The 19,811-nt window shown below is 43.8% G+C and overlaps 1 protein-coding gene across 1 annotated transcript; it reads left to right on the top strand.

Moving 5' to 3' along the window:
- Window positions 1-9,642: 9,642 nt before the first annotated feature.
- On the top strand, window positions 9,643-19,494 carry RRP7A (ribosomal RNA processing 7 homolog A). The gene is made up of 7 exons (XM_054988973.1): window positions 9,643-9,706; window positions 13,361-13,503; window positions 15,575-15,700; window positions 15,907-16,030; window positions 17,286-17,383; window positions 17,786-17,984; window positions 18,745-19,494. Exons 1-7 carry the CDS (start codon window positions 9,643-9,645, stop codon window positions 18,828-18,830), a joined length of 840 nt encoding a protein of 279 aa, XP_054844948.1. The 3' UTR covers window positions 18,831-19,494.
- Window positions 19,495-19,811: the final 317 nt, after the last annotated feature.

Raw genomic sequence — 19,811 nt, 5'->3', positions numbered from 1 at the left:
TTTCAGCAACAGGAGTTGGGTGATGATGTGCCTTTGTCCTAGTATACCAAAAGGGAGCGACTAAGTGTGGGAGAAGTGGAGCATCCATCCATCCCAGGGAGGGTGCACAGGGGAGCTCCAGGGCTGAGAAGCGAAGGTTGCTTGCTTTACATATTTACTTTACAGTGTTAGCAGTCAGACTCTCCCTCACACAGAAAGGGCCGTTTATGAATAATATGGCAATATAACTCCCTTCTCCTCATGTTCCCTGAGCACAAGAAGCTGCCTTGCTAGGCAGAACAGTTCCCAACCTAGCTGGAGTTGGAAAATTACTGGAATGTGAGTCATGAGGCAAGACTGGCTAGCTGCCCCACACCCCGGAGATGTGCAAAGACTTAGAACCAGAGCTGGAAGATACCTCCAGGGTTATCTAGTCCAACTCCCTGCACAATGCAGGAAATTCAGAATTACTTTCCCCCACCTCACTACCAGTGACCCCTGCTCAATGCCCAGAAAACAGCAAAACACCATCAGGATCCCTAGGCAAACTGACCTGGGGAAAATTGGTTCCTGTCTCAAGAGTGGTGATCAGCACTGGGCTTGTAAGAAGGGGCCACGAGAACTATGCACCGACGCAATCCTTGCCCTCCCTTTCATAATCTGCCTAGGTTTACACAATCAGCATTGATGTCAGATGGCCATCTAGCCTCTGCTTAAAAACCTCCAAAGAAGGAGAGCCCACTACCTCCTGAGGAAGCCTGTTCCTCTGAGGGACCGCTTTGTCTGAAAGTTCTTCCTAATGTTTAGCCAAAGACAAAAGAGGCCTTCCAGGAGTTCCTGAGTTAATCTCATCCATCCCCTTCTGATCATCCTCCTCCCACCCTTCTAATCACCTTTTTACCTATAGTTTTGCCCAGATATGCTCAATGAAACCTTTCCCAATGTATTTTCTCACCTCTGGAGACAGTCATTAAACTATTGTTCTTGGGGCAGAAGAGGTGATTCTTCCCCAGGGTATGTTTCACAGTATAATTGGGCTGCCCTCCACCGTAGTTGTGTGTGTGTGTGTGATGGGATCCTATGCCCACCCCCCAACGCATGTCTGGGCCTTCTTGCTGCAAAGAGCTAGTCCCTCAAGCAGCTACTCTTTACAGACATTCTCTCCTAGCCTGATATATATCACCTGTCCCCTAAATCTCTCTCCCTCTTTTCTTAGCTCTGTGTGTATGCTGTGATTTTTTCCTTTGTGTTTGCCTTTTACTGCCCCTTTAATAAAAACCATTCCTGTTGAACACCCGCCTGTTTATTAGAGCGACATCTAAGGGCATGATCCTGGTGAAGATCTTGCTAGTTAACCCCTCTCACTATGTCTCCTTGTATGCTAATTCCCCCGATTTGGAAGGAGATCCCGATTTGGTTAACGACAGATTACTATTGGAGGGATTGCAGCTGGCAGCTCAAATTGTCAAATGCAGCATTTCCCATTTTCAAATTTTGTTAATAACAAAAAGTTCCCTTTAGAAAGAAATTGTGACAAGTGGAAGCTCTGGTAGCTAAAAAGAAAAAAAAACCTTGCTAGTTAAGCTAAGCAGGCTAAAAGTTGAGAGGCAGACCAACATTGTAAACGTGATTTTTAAAAAATAAAGTCTGTCCAATTTGCTGTGCAATCCTAAACATATTTACTCAGAAATACATTCCACTGAATTCCATGAGACTTATTTCCAGGTACAGGACTGCTGTCTTAATGGAAGTAGGACATTATTGTAAAGCTATAAATAGCACATGCTCAGTTCAAAATAATTGTCACAAATTTTCCTGTACAGGGTGGATGATGTAAGCATCATCATCAGAATAGAATTAATGTTCATGTAAAGGAAACAGCTCAGTAAAGTGCACTAATATATTTAACAGAAGGAGCACGGTAAGCACCAACAGGAAGTAGGGTGTTTCAGTGAAAATAGTAACACAGCGATTTTCCTAACAGTATAATCCAGCTAACACTTTCCTCAGAGTAAGACCCATAGAATAAGCTTCAATAGGATTACACAATAAGTGTATTTCCTTATTTCATGATTGTGAGCGAGGGTGAGAAAGTGAGAGGTAAGAAAGTGAACTTGCCAGGTATATATGAGATTTATGGTTTTCAGGTTTTCAACTGGGGATTCAATATGAATATAAGAGCTGTTGTAGCATAAGTGATTAAGTAATTGGACTGTGAATCAATACTCTGCTAGTTCAAATCCTAGAACTGCTATTGGGTCAGTAGGTAGCCTTGAGTAAGCCACTCCGCTTAACCCCAGCTCCCCAGCTGTATTATGGAGATAATAACACTGGCTTCATTCACTTCTCTGACTGGGCACTAATTGTTCTAGAAGAGTGGTAAATAAAGACACCATTATTATTACACTGTAATTAAGTAGAACTCCATCATCTCCAGTTAAAGGGATAACAAATGTTGGTGAAGGGAAAGCCCTCTGCCAATACAGTGTACCGAACTGAGCTAGATGGACAAAGCAGTCACATTCATAGGAATACAGTGCCTTTAGATAATTTTTCAGGGTAATGCAAATTCAAATACTATTATGAAATTCTTCCATTATTTTATTTACACCACATATCTTTGCCCAAGAGGATGGTGCCCTGAAAAGGAACACTCTCTAGTATCTTTGCTGCTTGGGTATGTTTGTAGGGTATCCAGTTTGGTGTAGTGGTTAAGAGTGGCAGGACTCTAATATGGAGAACGGGGGTTTGATTCCCCACTCCTCCACTTGAAGCCAGCTGGGTGACCTTGGGTCAGTTACAGCTCTCCAGAGCGCTCTCAGCCCCACCCACCTCACAGGGTGACTGTTGTGAGGATAATAATAACTTAAACTGCTATGAGTGGGCATTAAGTTGTCCTGAATGGTGATATATAAATCAAATATTATTATTATTATATTATTATCCTGTTACCAACCTTCAGGTGGGTCATGGAGTTCTCGCAAAATCATGACTACAGAGATGAGTACCCCTTAGGGCTGCCAGGGTTCCTGCTATGGCAAGAGACCGCCTGCTCTGATTCTAGAGATTTCATCACTACACTTGAAGGAATGTTGCTTCCCCCACAGTCAGTCTTCATCATGACCATGGATGTGGTTTCACTCTATACTAATATTCCCCATCAGGATGCATGCGACGCTGTAGAAATGGTCCTTAATGACCATTTGGACCCTTCTCCTACTTTTTTCTTGTGTTCCCTATTAGAAATAGTGCTGAAATATAATTACTTCAGATTTGGCAAGGACTTCTATATACAAACAAAAGGAGTTGCAATGGGCTCTTCAGTAGCACCTAGTGTGGCTAATCTGTTTATGGGACGATTAGAGTCCGATTTCTGTTATAATCGAGAGGCCAGTCCTTTTTTGATTCTATTATAATGTTCAAAAGATTTATTGATGATCTTTTTTTGATTGTCACTGATAAATCTAGTGCGGAATTGCTATGCCAGTGGATGAGTTCTGTCAATACATACAATTCACTTGGAAAATTGAGGAGCATGCCATAGACTATCTAGAACTGACGGTTTATAGAACGGTCGACAACATACTAGCTGTTTGTCCTTTTCATAAGGTGACAGACAGGAACACTTACCTACTATATCAATCATTTCATCCTGCACACTTTAGAAATAATTTGCCCTATAGCCAGTTTTTGAGGATGAAACAGAACTCTACGGAACAAGCTGGTTTTCAGATTTATTCTGAACAAATGCATAGGGATTTCCAACAGAGAGGTTATCCAGATAGAATAGTGTCTACGTGCAGACAGGAACAAGACCAGGGAAGTAGTACTGTTGACTGGTTGTAAGGACCAACCTTACAGAATCACCTTTGCATTGGATTATACTCCTATGACCAACATGATTAAAAGAGCAGTTTTAAAATATTGGCCACTGCTAGAAGATTTGCCAGGTTGCGCTTTACCACCTAGGATAGCATTTAGAAAGACACGCAACCTGAATGATATTTTGGTGAGGACAGATATTTGTGAACCTCCAACTACCCCAGCTCTTTTGCCACAGGGTTGTTTCCCTTGTGGCCACTGTTCAGTATGTAATTTGGTCATGGACAATCAAATTGCCAGGGACTTAAACTTTCCATCTAGTGGCTTTTCCACATGTAACGCAGACAAGATAGTCTATTTAATCAAGTGCCAGTGCAATTTATTTTACGTTGGTAGAACCACCAGTGTAATCAGGTTGAGAATTCAGAAGCATCTCTCTTGTATTCGTCAGAGAGTGATTGAAGCTCCCTTGGTGCCTCATTTTTCTCAAGTGGGACATGACACGAGGGATCTGCTTTTTACTATATGTTAGTAGAGCCACAAATCTGGAATTTGCCAAAAGGGATTTGCTCAGGAAAAAAGCATTGCGGATCTTTAAGCTCGATACTGTGTCTCCTAAAGGGCTTAATGTTAATATGGATCTGTCTTGCTTTCTGACTTGAACGTAACATTTGGATAGGCATGTGGCACGTTCACTTTAATTTGTTACTGTAGGGTTCCACAGCTGTTGGTCTTTATAAGCCGCTGATATTGTCGGAGACCCGCCCCCATGGGGCGCTCTGCCTGCAGATGATTCCTCCTCCTCTGAGGAGGGGCTGGAAGAGCCAGCGCGAGACGCACCCTGAGCCCCTGAAGCTCCTGACGGCAACCAGCAACCCGGCCCCTCAGCGCAGGATAGTGGAGGTGAGGGGGCGCGCGGAGAGGAGGCGGAACCAGCGCCTTGGAAGACCAAGCCCGGTGAGCCAGCAGAAAGGCGGAAGGCTTGTGCATGCGAGGCGGTGTGGGAACGAAGGAGGAGCGCATGGCTGCAAGCGCAGCGGCGGGCGGGGCTGACTGCCGAAGAAGAGGCAGAGCAATCAGGCGAAGGCGAGACACCTGGCCCTCTTATGCTGCCCTGACCTTATAAGCAAGCGGGAGCAACTTTATTCACACTCCTTGCGCCCGGCAGCTCGCCTCGTATCCTGCCTTGCTCGGAAGGATTTCCTGCGACCTGACCTCGGCTCCATCCCTGACCACCCCTTGCCTGTCTCCGTTTGTAACAGACTCTCCGGCTCTCAGACCTTGGAACGGCTCCTTGACTCTCCCCGGCTCACACCCGACGGACAGACTCCCTGGCTTGTGACCTTAGCGTGTTCTGGACTCCTGCTCGCAGCCCGGCGCTCAGCTCAGCCCTCGCCTCACCGGGAGCCCTTGCCCTGACCATGACAGATATGTTGTGTTGCAAGGAGCTGCCTCTTTACTTACCGGAGATGATGAGGATATGTTCTGTATCTTGCAAAGGAATTATTTGTTGTAAGTTTGTGTAAATGTTTTTCCAAACATTTTAAGCGATATGTATGCTGTGTATCAATGTCATTTATTATTGTTTGTAGCATGGCAACTGCCAGGAAGAAGGAAGATGGAAACGGGTAGACATACTGGTGCCTCCGTCGCAGTTACTTCTTTGTGGATTTCTTCATGGATTTCTTCAGTTAGTCTACAATGGGACTTTCCTTGCAATGAAAATTGAATTTATTGACATCTCCTTGTTTGTTTCATAAATGTTTTGCTGCTCTAGGCACGGTCACTTTAAATATTATTAAATTACTGTATAACAGTTATTTATTACTATTCATTACCTTTTGCAATTTGCACTTTACGGTGTTTTCCGGAACTATTTTCTTGTTGACCCTCGTGCCGGGGAGCGCTAATTGGCAGCAACTGTTGTATCTGAGCATTGAATTCCCTTGTATATTATCAGTGTATTACTCTGACCATTGAATTGTATTTGCATATTCAGTGTATATAATTTGACATGAGACTGGGTTTACTTGTTTGATTAATTGTGGTCTTAGTCAGTTGATCACGGTGGTCTGTGAGCTTGTTGCTTGGAGGGTTCCTGCTATGGCAAGAGACTGCCTGCTCTGGACCCCCTGGTCCCCCACCACCCTGTAATTTGGCACTGTCACTTCTGGCACAGTATCTTGCCAAGTGCCAATCCTCAGTTGGCAACCCTAGTTCTCCTGGAGGAAATAGCAGTTCTGGAGGGTGGACTTTATGGCATCACATTTACACTGAGCTCCCTCCCCAGACACTGCCCCAAACCACCAGGAATTTCACACACCAGAGTTGTCAACCCTAGTTGGGTAGGCAAATGGTTTTAGATGAGGGGCAGATGGGAGCAGAGAGTTATGGTGATTGCCTAACTTGGAGGGGACAGCTAGGGAAATTCTCATTGAGCCTGATAGATTTGACTTTACAGCCAGGAGGGAAAGACATGATATGATAGCACCTCTCTGTTAGGCAAATTAGGCCAGGTAGGCTTCAGAAACAAAGGCTCAGATTAGTTAAGGCCCTTTTGGACACACGTGGGAAGAGACCTGGGAAGGAGCTGTCCCTTCTGTGTGAATGGGTGACCCTGTGCAGCTGCATGTGAAGCTATGCAGGGGGATCAGCATCCATTCAACACATACACTGCAAACCTCTGGCAAGATGTGGGGGGGGGGGAACATGTGCCAAATCTGTAAGTCTGAAGTAGCTTAGCAACCTTTCTGTTTCATTTCTTTTCTTAGTCTGTTTTCTAGTTCTGAAACTATATTTACTCTAGAGTTGTGTGTTGTAGTAATAAAATTGTTTTAGTTAAGACCAATTGCTTTGATTCCTACCCACAACCTAGACTTCCAGCCAAACACTACAAAATATACCCCTGGGTTGTTTTACCTCTTGGCAGCAACCAGAAGCAGGGGAATCACAGAGGCAATTAAGAAGAGGAGGCAGGGATGTCTTAAGGAAAGCCCCAATTCCCACTAAACAGGCACAAGAACAACTTCTGCCTAGCCTCCAAATAGGGCTGAATTTCACCTTCCCGCTTTAAAGCTGTTTCCCAGAGGAGGGAGGGAGAGTATCCCATGGGAAACTGGGCCCCACAGTCACACCCCCATGGGCACTTCTAGATTAGAACTAGTGGGTCTGATATTGTGTTGGATATAGAAGAGGTTAAGGGACAGTAGTAAAGAGCACGCAGAAAGGTTACATAACAAATAATTTGGTTTTGGAGGAGAGGCCACCTGTTTCCCAGTAAGAGTCTGGGAGGAAGAACAAGGAATTGACGGCTGTTACAGTTACAGTTGTGGCCTCTAGGCCTAAATTATGTCATATATAAAACAAACACATTGGTTTCCTTTGTAAGAGGCTGGAACCAGTTCTTCGAGGAACTTAAAGGCACTTTTGAAACTCCATTACTACATGGACAAGAAAGAATGGCAAATCCTCTTCCCCCCTTTTCTAACACCCATAATAATTATTACTATTCCTAATAATAACAAACTGCCTCTCATTATGATCATGAATGCTGCACAACTGAGACAGTCACAGACTAAGTACAAGTTTTGATACAGTTGGGAAACTCCCCATGTATCTAGGAAAACTATTTTGTACCTTACACAAAGAAGGGGGGGTGATGAGGACAGACTGTAGGAGGCAGAGAATACTGAGAGCAGTAGAGTCAGTAAAGGGGGCGGGGAGGGATGAGAAGAAATTGTAATATTTGGCACACTTGATAAAACACCGGAAATAAGAGGGGGGGGAATTCACTCTAATTTTCTGCACACAATGACATACAAGGGGCTCTGAATATAATATACAGAAATGATGCATGCAAGGTCTGCTTTTTACTTGATTGTAAGACAGCATTGTTACTCTACTTAATTTTGCAACTTGTTGTAATAGTGCTTCCTACTTCAGCAACTGCACAAGGATTACAGCATAGAACACTTTTATTACCTGCCACTCTTTATTGACGACTGTAGGCAAAGGTTAACTCATGGCAGATAAATCAGTGCAGGGGGGGGGGGTATACTAATGATCATGTGACATTTGTCAGTCATTCACCATACATTTACAACAGCAAAGAAACCAGAATCTATGTCACCCACACAGGATGCCTTAAACAACATTGTAAAAGGATTCACTACCAAATGTGGTATGGAAGCAGACAAATATACCATTTCCTATCATTTCAAGCCCTGAAAAATTGGAGAACCTGCGTTCATGGCAAATTGATGCCATTCCAGAATGTACAGAAATAACATTTTGTGGATGCACAAATGGACACAGAATATGTTAGTGCTGGTATAAAAGTAGCATCATCCTGTATATTCTAAGCTGCAAATGTATTTAAGAATACCACATACGCAAACCAGGACTGGATTTACAAAACAAAATAGCCAAGTGTAATGGTGGGCAAATTTTAAGCTGTTACAAAGGAAAGGAAAACCTATGTTTATGACCTTTTATATACATTATATTTATTACAACAGTTGTGTTTATAACAATACTATTCAATTATCTTTACTTCAGACCTTTCAAAATTCCACATAGAACAAATTACCAGAAAGATAAATCTGCATGTAGGAGACAGACAATCCTAATGGTTGACATTTTACTGTTCTAAAAGTCTATCATCTATGCAGCCAGTTTGGTATGGAAAGAAAAGCTGCTCCTGCTTTTTAAGTGTGAACCTTAAACAATTTAAAAACCTTACAATTCATCCTATTGAGGGCATGAAAGACAGAAAACCAAGGAGTATGCAATTTGCCAGCCTAGATTGTCAAATTTAATGCACTCTTTTCATTAAAAACACCTGGTTGCTCCCAGTTCCACTCAGGGCCCAATCAATTTTTTTTTTGCTGAGTCACAGCCCACATACATTACAATTAATTGATTCTCTTATATAACCTCTATAAATAATTAACTGTTTCCTTATTGAAGTAAAATTAATTTTCTGTTATATTTAAACAAGTATCCATAAATTATATATATATATATATATATATATATATATATATATATATATATATATATATATATATATATATATATATATATATATATATTTTAATAAACAATAAAAATTTTATTCACTTCAAAATATTACAGTACTGAACAATTATACCCCCCAAATGTGCTTTCCTGAAGAGTTCTACTCATGCAATAAAAATATTTTTTAAATTGTGAATAGAATTCTTCAGAAGACCTCAAAATGGATATAGGGCTGGGTCAGGCTGTCAGCTGTGGTGGGGTGAAAGATTGAAATGCCAGACAGCGCCCGAAATACCTGAAAGCCTCGAGGCCCGTTCCACCCCCCAAATCCTGATATGTAACAGGAAACGTCAAACGGGTGCAGAGCAGGCACTACTTAGAAAGGTCAAGTAAGAAGTCAGTCAATGCTATTCTCTCTGCGCAACCTCTTGGTTCGTTCACCATTCTCACTTTCAAACCAAATGCCCAGCAGAGATGGTCTTTTCTCGTCGTCAGTTTCTGTTTTTGTTTTTTTGCAAAGGAGCAAAGGCACATCAAAACTCCATTACTGAGCCATTAAATCTCAAAGGTTTAAATCCAAACTGAGGACCGTTCTATTCTCAATTTACAAAATGCCTGACTTGCTCCTAAAGGCCAGGTAGTTCATAAGATGCCGTGTAATACTTAAGGCACCGTTGTATCTTTCTACCCCCTCTTTATTGCTGCTGGGAGGCGAAGGGCTCCCCTCCCAGCCTTCCTGGGCCCACGCGAGAAACTACAGCTCCCAAAATGCTTTGCGGCCACAGCACTTGGGCACTGACGCGTTTCCTTTAGTACAGTAAGATGGCGACTTCCAAGAGAAAGCATGTGAAAGGTGGCACGTCTGTGGCCCCTACAGGGTACACTGGTAAGCGCGTGTTTCTTCAGGTCTGTGGCGTGAATAACACGGCGTGTGTCTGCTCTGTTGATACGAGTGATCTGGCTTGGGGCTAAGGGAATTATACAACCGAACATGTGCGTGAGTGAGGGGAACTGAATTCTCGTTTGCCTTGCCTCAGTGCAGCTCTCTCTGCAAGCCTTTTTCATAGGGTAACCAACTCTGTGGGTTGGGAATTTCGTAGAGATTTGCGGGGCGAGCGTGGGGAGAGGAGGGACCTCAGTAGGATATAATGCCGTAGACTGCGGGTTGCCAGCCTCCAGGTGGTAGCTGGAGATCTCCCGGAATTACAACTGATCTCCAGGCCATAGAGATCAGTTCTCCTGGAGAAAATAGCTACTTTAGAATATGGACTGTATGGCATTATACCTTGCTGATGTCCCTTGCCTCCCCAAATCCTGCCCTCTCCAGGCTCCAGTCCCAAAATCTCCAGGAATTTCCCAACCTGGAGTTGGTAACTTACATAGAGTCAACCCTACAAAGCAACCATTTTTTCCAGGGGAACTGATCTCTGTAGTCTAGAAATCAGTTTTAGTTCAGGGAGATATCCAAGACCTACTTCTTCCTCCTTTCTTGCTCTGATAGCAGAAATGTAAGCGGGTGGGGAGTAAAGTTCCTGAAGCAACAGAGCTCAATTTGGTATGATTTTGTTCTAAGCTTTAGATTGGGGTCCCCAGTCTGTTTCAGTTAGGGGCACCTTGGAATTCTAACACAGAGTGGTGGGCACAATCACAAAATGGTTGCCTCAGGTGGTGGAGCCAACACAAAATGTCAGGAATAAGGTTATGTATAACTTGTTTATGCCAAAGCAAGACTGATTTATGCCATGAAAAGAAGGAGGTGGGTCATTCATATATAAATTACAGTTATGTCCAGTAAAACTTTGGGTTGTGAGTAACATTTTTGAGGGAGTTATCTGGAGGGCCATCTCCCTTCCTCCTAATTCTGGGTGCTGATCACAGCCACTTCAGCAGACAGGTGGGATGTGTTCCCTTTTGTTTGTGAGACTGAAAGCTCTCCCTTTCTCAAAAGGCTTGGCTTCCCAATCTCCTGGTTTGTTCTGGGGTGTACGCATGCCCAAGTCATGAACTCCAGAATCAGCTTAAATAAAAGTTAAGTTTATGAGCTTAAGGAGTGTTTGCAAAAAGCATAAAGCACTCTTACACAGGCCACAAACATTAAAATTAAAAAACCCTTACTGTTGCTACTTAATAAAATCTGCCTATTTAAAAACTTGAGAGCAAGCTACCTAGGCATCTCTGTTTGGCAACCATTTGTAGCTTATCCATCCATCGGAATGCGAGCCCTCTCCCCTGCCTAGTTGGTTCCGCATAGAGACATGCTAAGGGGATGAATAGCATTAGCTTTCAGCTTCTCTCAGGCATACTTGCATCAGTTTTGTGTAGCGGTTAAGAGTGCTGGGACTCTAATCTGGAGAGCCAGGTTTGATTCCTCACTCCTCTACTTGAAGCCAGCTGGGTGACCTTGGGTCAGTCACAACTCTTCCAGAGCTCTCTCAGCCCCATCCACCTCACAGGGTGATTGTTGTGGGAATAATAACATACATTGTAAACTGCTCTTAGTGGGTGTTAAGTTGTCCTGAAGGGCGGTATATAAATTGAATGTTGTTGTCGTCGTCATCGTCGTCGTCATGGTCTGAGCTTGGTTAAAGAAAGCTAGTTCAGAAAGGAATGTGGCTGGGTGAGCTGAGAAGCCATCTTTTTCAGGACTTAGTGCATCACCCAGCAACTCAAGATCCAATCAGAGCTGAGCTGTTAATTAGCATTTCAGCTGTGTGAAAATCTAGCAAGTGAACATAGAGCCTCTCTGAGAACAGTCTCCCAAGGTCGAATCACTGGAGAATTCAGAGACTGCTCTGCTGGTAATACTAATCAGCCCAGCCACCACATATCTGACTAGGCCAGAGCCTGACACCACTTACAGCATTGAACCTGAGTTCAGCCCTTTTTACCAGAAACCTGGCTTTGGGCTGACACTTTCCTTAACAAGGGTCATCTTCCATTCAGTGTCAACTTCCTTTTGAGTGAATATGGGAGTTACCCTTAAACATTTCAGGCAGAAACTCTGATTAACAGGATGCCTTTTAAAATGAATATATTGTTTAAAAATATTTTCTTGCATACACCCAGCTTAATTTCAGTTCCATAGTGGAAATCCTTGTGTTGGCAGCAGCTGCTAAAGCAATTTAAAAAATTTGAACAGCCAATTAGAAGCCTTGCTGGCTTCTAACTGACACCCTGCTGCCCGCCCCCCTCTAAAAACAATGGGTGCCATGAAAGTTTTTGGCAGGAGCCGTGGTGCCCATGAGTTCCATGTTGCGGACCCTTGTCCTCTCCTCTTTCTCCTTTGTTCCATCCGTATGTAGACCTATGAATAAATAAACAAGGTTGCTGTGTTGCAGTTTATTTGGCCCTAAGACCTAGACCTCTGTTACTGGCTTTTTGGTGTTAGTCTACTACATATAATATCCATGAGCTTTGTCAGAGAGTCTGTAGCAGTTTCTGCCAAGCCTGCCTGGTTCCCCAAGCAGGGGCTGCTGGTCACTTGGCTGATGTCAAAAGGCAAAATTCCAAAAGGACTGGCAAGCGAAGCCTCCCTGCCAGGGTAAAAAGCTGCCACCAACCTGTCTTAGCTAACCCTTCATCTGTGGAACTAAGAGGCAAGTTCCCAGCCCTACCAGGTTTTAAACTGGAGGTCCGCCCTGCAAGATAGGCACTCGGCAGGTTGAGTCCAGAAATGAATGAACAGGGTAGCATGTGGCAGAATGGCCAAAGAACCGGATTTGGATTGAAGACGCAACTCTCAGTAACTCCATACCAAATTAAGAAAAGGAATTTATTAAAGAAAACTACAAATGCAAACAAAATAAACATAGAAGTATGTGGAAAAACACAAAACAACAACAGACTATTTAAGCTAGGCTTATTCACTTAGAAGTCCCTGAAGTTGTTCCAGATGTTACTTACAGCAAGTTCAAGAGTCCAAAAGGGAGCTTTAGCTCTTAAGTCCAGAGATCCCAAAGACAAAAACAGAAAGGTTGCTAACACAGGAATCCACTAGTGGTGTAGGATTCAGGAACAAGAGCAAAAGCAGGAGCAGGTCCCCTTCTCTTCCCTGACTCTAAGAGTCTGAAGAAACAACTCTTTTCAAGACTAGCCACCTACAGCTGGCCTAAACTCTTAGCCAGTCTGAAGGAGCCAAAACCTGATGACAGGCTCAAGGGAGGGGGAAAAGAACTCACCATCCAACCGGGCAGGTACCAGCCTCCATCAAGCTTTGTCCTGGCAAGGTGTTTCAGGGTTGCACTTACTGCTCAAGGCCTCTTATTTAGGCAGAATAGACAGTGCCAACCAGCCTCAATCTTCTAAAAGGAAAAAAATCTTTTGGATAAGGGAATTTCACTACAGAGATAACACTGTAGTTTTGAATGTACAGTACTACTGGATGTTATAGAAAATTACAGGATAGTAACTTGGGAAAGGTTTACTTGTTAAAATCATTGAACATTATTAAATGAAGTCAGGTCTTATTATTTTTGATGCAACTCAAAGGGTTCTCCTGGTCATGGTCTGTTGCTTACAAAATGTCCTTTGCTTCTTTTAGCTATACCAGTGAAATTCTCTGAAAAGCATCAATCTCCTCACTACCTCTATGTGAAGGAGCACAAAGTCAGGGAGAATACAGATCCTTACAGACCTCCAAACCGTACGCTTTTCATCCTCAATGTCCCACCATATTGCACAGAGGTGAGCTTATATGGAAGGAGGGTATTACTTTCTAACTAGAACAGGGGATACAAACATTATAATTTATTTAGCAGTGCTCCAGAAAGAAAATGGTCTTGTGAAGAGAGAGAGAGTGTGGTTAGACCATGTGTTGTTCTGGCTATTGAATGCAGGAACCATCTTAGCAAGTCTGACACCCAGTCCAGAATTCAAGGATGAGGACCCCTCATAACACCTATATTCTCACACAACCTACTCCTTTCAGCTGCCTGGATGAGACTTGGCTGGCTCAGCAGGCAGGCAAAAGCCACACAGCACCATATCTTAGAAGGTGTTCAGGGCAACATGGGTTTGCAGTTTGCATTTGCAAATTGCAGCTGAAGGTGCAACTGCACAGGTAGGGTTTGTGGGGAGTAGGATGTTGAGGGGAGATTACCAGAGAGCTCTGAGCATGAGCGGCAGAGTTCCTCTTTGTTGTCAGTGAGATGGGTCGCTAGTTAACACATACATGAGAATGAGGTGTAGAAGATTATAAGGGCAGAATGGATTGCACCATGGTAGATTGTAGGTAGATTTCAGTTTTGAAAGCTCCTTCATTTTAAAACTAGGTGAACAGAAAACTAGCACAGCAAGGAGAAAGTTTCTGCTCTGCTTACCTTGGCTGTACCAGTTTTCTGTTTTCAAGGAGCTTTTTAAGTGAAAGAACATTCAGAATTACAACTGTTATGTCAGTCCTACAGTCTGACGGGGCAGTCGTTTCTGCCTCCTTGTTCTGGTAAGAACCTAGGAATAGCCATTCAATGGTCCTTTCAATCATGCATCCTTTCCAACAATGGCCATTCAGAAGGAAGTTCACAAGCAGGCCCTACAGACCACAGCCCTTACCTGTTGGCTGCTCCCCAGCACCTGATAATCAGAGGGATTCTGCCTCTCAACCAAAAGGCGTCATACAGCCATCATAGCTAATAGCCAGTCGTAGATCCATTTCAGTCTGTTCAACACCTTTTAAATTCCTTTGAACCAGTGACCATCACCACATCTTGTGGCGGTGACTAAATGCCTGTTGTGTGAAGTACTTCTTTTGTCTGTCTTGAAACTATTTCCAGTCAGTTTCCTCACGGTGACCCTGAAGTCCAGTACTATGAAAAAAGTAATGTTTGTCATCTTTCTCCATGCCATGCACACTTTTTTGCCTCATGCCACCACTCAGCCACCTTTTCTTCCAAAAACCACAGGTTCCACAGTTAACTTTGAAGACAGGATTTATACTTACATATGGAGCCCCCGCATTCCCCACCCAAAGCCTCCAGACCCGCTTCCCCTCTTCCTTCATGCTTCTACACAAGGCTCCTTCAGAAATCCACCCATTCCCTCACAGTTTTTCTTTCCTCAGCTGCAGCTGTTTCTGCTCACCTTGATGCACTCAAACTACCTCACCATATGCACCCCCTACTCTACCAAGTCCTACTTTGCCTCCTGAGGCAACCCCTCACTGATTTTGAGCTTGGCACCCTTTCCCTCCACTAGTCGTCTCTCTTCAATAGAGGAAGCTGTCAAGTCAGGCTGCTCCCATAGTGATTGGGGAAGTTTTGGGTTATTACTCTCTACAGTGTGGGATCAGTCCTACCCTTCAGGTTGGTGTCTTCATATACAATTCTAGCTATAGATGGAATTGCATAGGATATCAGCCTTTATAGAACTTTTGATTCAAGACTTAAGAATGGCTGCATCAGCTGGTTTCTAGGGAAAGAACGCTACCCTTTTGTAAATCAGAGTGGACAGTGAGCACGAGTCAACATGATTGTGACTCTTTATGGTTTCCTGTTCTTCAAATTCAAATATACTGTCCCATGGAAATGCCCAAGTAGGAGATGGCTCTATAGCCATGTTATGGAAGAAAGTATGCAGTGTGTGCTGCTGAGGGTGATTAAGAAAAGACTTTTATACCCTGGGATCAGCTGGGAATGTGCCTGTTTTCCAAGAATCTGTATCGTATCCCATGTGAAGAAAGACTGATAGTCTTGCCCTGCAGGACAATTTCCCACAGTTTTTATAATCGTTGATTGTACTGAACTCTTTATTTTGCTTGAAGGAATGCTTGTCAAGGCTGTTCTCTGGCTGCTGTTCTGTACAGTCCGTGGAGATGTGTGAAAAGCCAAAGCTGGGAGAAAAGCCAGAAGCAACTGAGTCCAAGTTCTTCAACACTAAGACATTGTTGGTAAATAGAGAATACTGTGTCTGGTTGGGGGATTTGCATGTTGAGAGAGCAAACGAGCTGGGGAAATAACGAAGGTAGAAGCATGTTGAGGAGGAAGTTGTTGGGAACTTTGAGCTGTAGTTTGTGCTTAGTACAGCTTCTCATTCTTTGGGATGCATGCAAATGGGCTTTTTCAGTCTATTCTGTACAAATGCTCTGTTTTCTAGGGATTCAAGGTGGCCTATGTGGTGTTCAAGAGTCCAGCTGGTGTACAGGCTGCCCAGTCTTTATCAGCACAAGGGCCCCTGGTGATATCTTCTGTCAATCATCCTGTGCAAACTGGAATTCACAGTAAGTTAGCTGCAGATTCCTAGAATTTCTGTTTCTTCTTGCACCAGCCTGCAGGTGTGGGAATGATTTAATTCTTAGTTGCATCATTTCTGTTATGGGAAATAGGAAGCTGCAGCAAATGAACAGATGGAGGAGGCAGGGGTTCAATATGTGCTTCACTCATGAAGCTCACTGGGTGCAAAGCAAGCTTGTAGGGGAGCTCTCATTTATCTTTGCAGTACATTGTCAGGCTGCTAAAAAAATACGACAGGGCCAATATTAGATTATCATCCACCCCAATATCCTTGGGCATTAAGTTTCAAACCTCTTACTCCAACATCATTTCACTGTCAGATTGCAGTCTTGAGTAGCAAAGCAAGGCAGCACGAGGATGCCCTGCCTAGGGGTGGGGGGTGGACACTGTGGTTCAGATGGTAAGGTATTTGGCATGCAGAAAGTCCCAGGTTCAATCCCGGACATCGCCAGCTAAAAAGATCAGGTGGTAGGTGATATGAAAGACCTCTGCTGGAGACCCTGGAGAGAGCTGCTGCCAGTCTTAGACAGCCATACTGACCTTGGTGGACTAAGGGTCTGATTCAGCAGAAGGCAGCTTCATGCAACTTCTCCTCCCTGTTTGTACCCTTGCTTTGCAGAGCAGGGTAGCAACCTCAGCATCTTAAGAAATGGACCTGGATGTAGTGATAGGATAGAACTCAGTCAGGCAAGTGGATGTGTGTCCTGGCAGTTTGCATTTTCTTGCCTGTGGCTTCATCTGATAAGCAGCTCTGAATAGCTATCTGCATACTGTGCAGACCATTGACCTGATGATGTAACTATGATGCTGGTGGGACAGAACTCATCCATGCAACTTTGCACATACTCAGCAGAGCTTAAAGTGGGCCTCTATGCATGCAAATTCTGTAGTGCCTGCAATGTTAGCCTGGTGGTGTAACACACACACACACACCCCTGGCTATAGGGGTCTCTGGCATGGTAGGTTGTGCAAGTATTGGCTCGGGGCTCAGCTGAAACAAGATGCTGGCTCCTGCAATATTGGTGGTTCTTGTCCACCAGCAGGCACAGGCAGGCATTCATATCACATAAGTTGCAATTCAATTCCTACCAGCAGTAGTCACTGAAACTCTTTTATTTGCCCCCTCCAGTTGGGTCCATAGGTTAAGCTGCATGAACAAGAGCCTGTCAGGTTTCCAGTCTTTTCTTTGCATAACTTGTTGAGGATGTTTGTAGTAGTTGCCAGTTTTCTTCTTTGTCTCAGAATGGATTGCCAGGTATACTGCTTCCGTTGTGGATCCTGCTGAGTTGAAGAAAGAGGTGGATGTTTTCATGCAAGCCTATGACCAGAAGGTTGCCGAGGTAGGAATTGCTGTAGTTGCAGTTGTGTTAACTGTGCCACAGGCTTCCCTTAAACCATGGATGTTCTTCAGTATATTACTACAGTAGTGTCTTTGACCTTCCTACACGGAGGGTAGACATCTATGGTGAGTCTAGAACGAGAAGATTTGAAGAATCACATTGATAATATTTCCTGGTAGCACAACACTTAGCAAGCCCTTTTCTGGCCACCTTCTTAAAGGGGCTACTGCTAGGATTCCTTCACTTGAGAGCTCTGAAATTCAAGCAGAATACACTCTGGATTGTAAAGAGTTTCTGGATTTAGGAGCCAGCTGTGAAATCTAAACAGCCCTTTCCCCACAGGCTGGAACAACACTTTTTCTTTCCCAGTCTTCTCATTTCTTGTTTCTTTCATTGACACAGGAAGATGCAAAAGCTGAAAATGAAGATGGTATCCCAGATGAGGATGGGTGGGTGAAGGTGACAAGAAAAGGTCGAAGGCCTGGACTTCCACGGACTGAGGCAGTCAACTTGCGGGCGCTGGAGAGAGAGAAGCGCAAGAGAGCACGCAAGGAGCTCCTCAACTTCTATGCTTGGCAGCATCGTGAGACTAAGAGGGAGCGTGAGTAACGTTTCATCCACCTCAGTTCAGTGGCATTTGGTTTGGATAGAATGGAAGGAGCTGGAGTGTAGAACCAGAGCTGCTTTCATAATGTGGTTTTTCCATGTCAACTTGACACTTGGCAGAAATGTAAGCACCTGAATAAAAAGAGCTGCTGTCTTTGGATTGTGATTTATTAAGATGAAGATAGATTGCAGGACGCTTTGTAGAAAAAATCAGGATTTTTAGCTACAAGTCTTCCATTGCATTTCTTGTTTCTTTTTTAATTGTGTAAAGTTGGGCTTTTGTCTGAAGACAGTACAATACAGGTTATAGGCACTGTGATGCACATTCAGATGGTTAAAAGCTAACTCATTATAAACACTCCCCAAAGTATGGACTTCTGTTTCACCAGCTGGTGACCAGCGGTAAAGAAGTCAGGAGCAAAGAAGCATAACCCCATTCAGGCTGTCCACTTGCTCAGTCTTGGCAGAACCTGTCCCGGACTCATGGTGGGCAGCCTGAGGTTGAATCTTCATCACAGGATGAATTACAAGATTTGAATCCCTCATGAAGGCTTCACAGCATTCCTAACAGGGGATAATAGAAAGGGTGTACAAGAGAGAATGATTCCAGAACACAGAATCGTTGTAACACTTGAAAACTCCAGGGAGAATTCTTCTAGAACAAAGTTGTTTGTAAAAATGCTTGACAGACTAGATCCCTGGGGGTTTCATTCACCTCGCCTTCTGTTTCAGTTTCTTCTTTCTGTGTCTTTCAGACATAGCCCAGCTGAGGAAGAAATTTGAAGAGGACAAACAGAAAATTGCACTCATGCGAGCACAGAGGAAGTTCCGGCCATACTGAATCTCCAGGCGATTCTAACAGAAGGGGAGCCACGCTGAGAAGTTCACAGGCAGAAAGGTTTTCATGGAGCTTCTGGGAAGCCAACCTGAATATCTGCTTGTTTCCCATCACTGTCCCCTGGACTGTGACTGATGAAGTTGGCAGTTCTAGAATCCAAACATGAAACCATCTTTGCTCAAGCTGTGTAATGCTGGCAGATCACAAATGGGCAACCCGGCGATAGCTCTGCAGAGCTGCCTTCTTGGATATCCCTGGCACAAACTTGATTTCACCTAATTACATACCAGGGTATTTCTGATGCTGTTTGACTATGAAATAAAACAGCTATAGACTTTAAATTGTAAATAAATGTTGCTATTCCTTTCTCCCCATCTTCACTGGCCTATTTGCTGTATACTTGGTTTGCTGGATAACTTACACGTCAGACTTGGAAGCAGAATGCACAAGAATAGTTGCTTTGCTAACTTCTACCAAAATGCCAAAAACAGTTGATATGCTGATTGGCTGCCCAGGTACGCTGAGTGTTTTATGTAGCAGTGTGTTGGAGCTATGGTGTTCAGGGGAACAATGGTTCTGCTAGGATATGGGTTGCAGTAACAGAGTAAAGGGTAACGGTGGTTGTAATAGTAACTGTGGTTGTTGAGGTCTCTGGAGAGACGGCACATACATTTTCTAAATAAATTGTTGCTTCCTCCTTCCCACTCCTTGAGAGAGTTGCCCGTTCTGTTGGGTGAGTCTTGCAATAGGATTTCAGTTTCCCCCAAAGTGGAGAAAATACAATGCAAAAGGGGTAAGATGAGCCCCCCCCTCCCCAGCGGTTCTTTGTTTTCTTTGAGCAGTTCAGGATAATCACAATTTAAAGAGTCCAGCCTCCCAAGAACCAAAACTGACGAAATGCCTGATGCATGGAGAACATGCATCGATTTCCTGCAAGGTTACATGGGAAGTGTAGTGAGAAAGAACCTCTGCCTGAGGTTCTTT

This window comes from Eublepharis macularius, chromosome 9, assembly GCF_028583425.1.
Source record: "Eublepharis macularius isolate TG4126 chromosome 9, MPM_Emac_v1.0, whole genome shotgun sequence".
NCBI classification, from domain to species: domain Eukaryota; kingdom Metazoa; phylum Chordata; class Lepidosauria; order Squamata; family Eublepharidae; genus Eublepharis; species Eublepharis macularius.
Note: the sequence above shows the minus strand (reverse complement) of the source record. Positions and strands in the feature narration are given on the sequence as shown.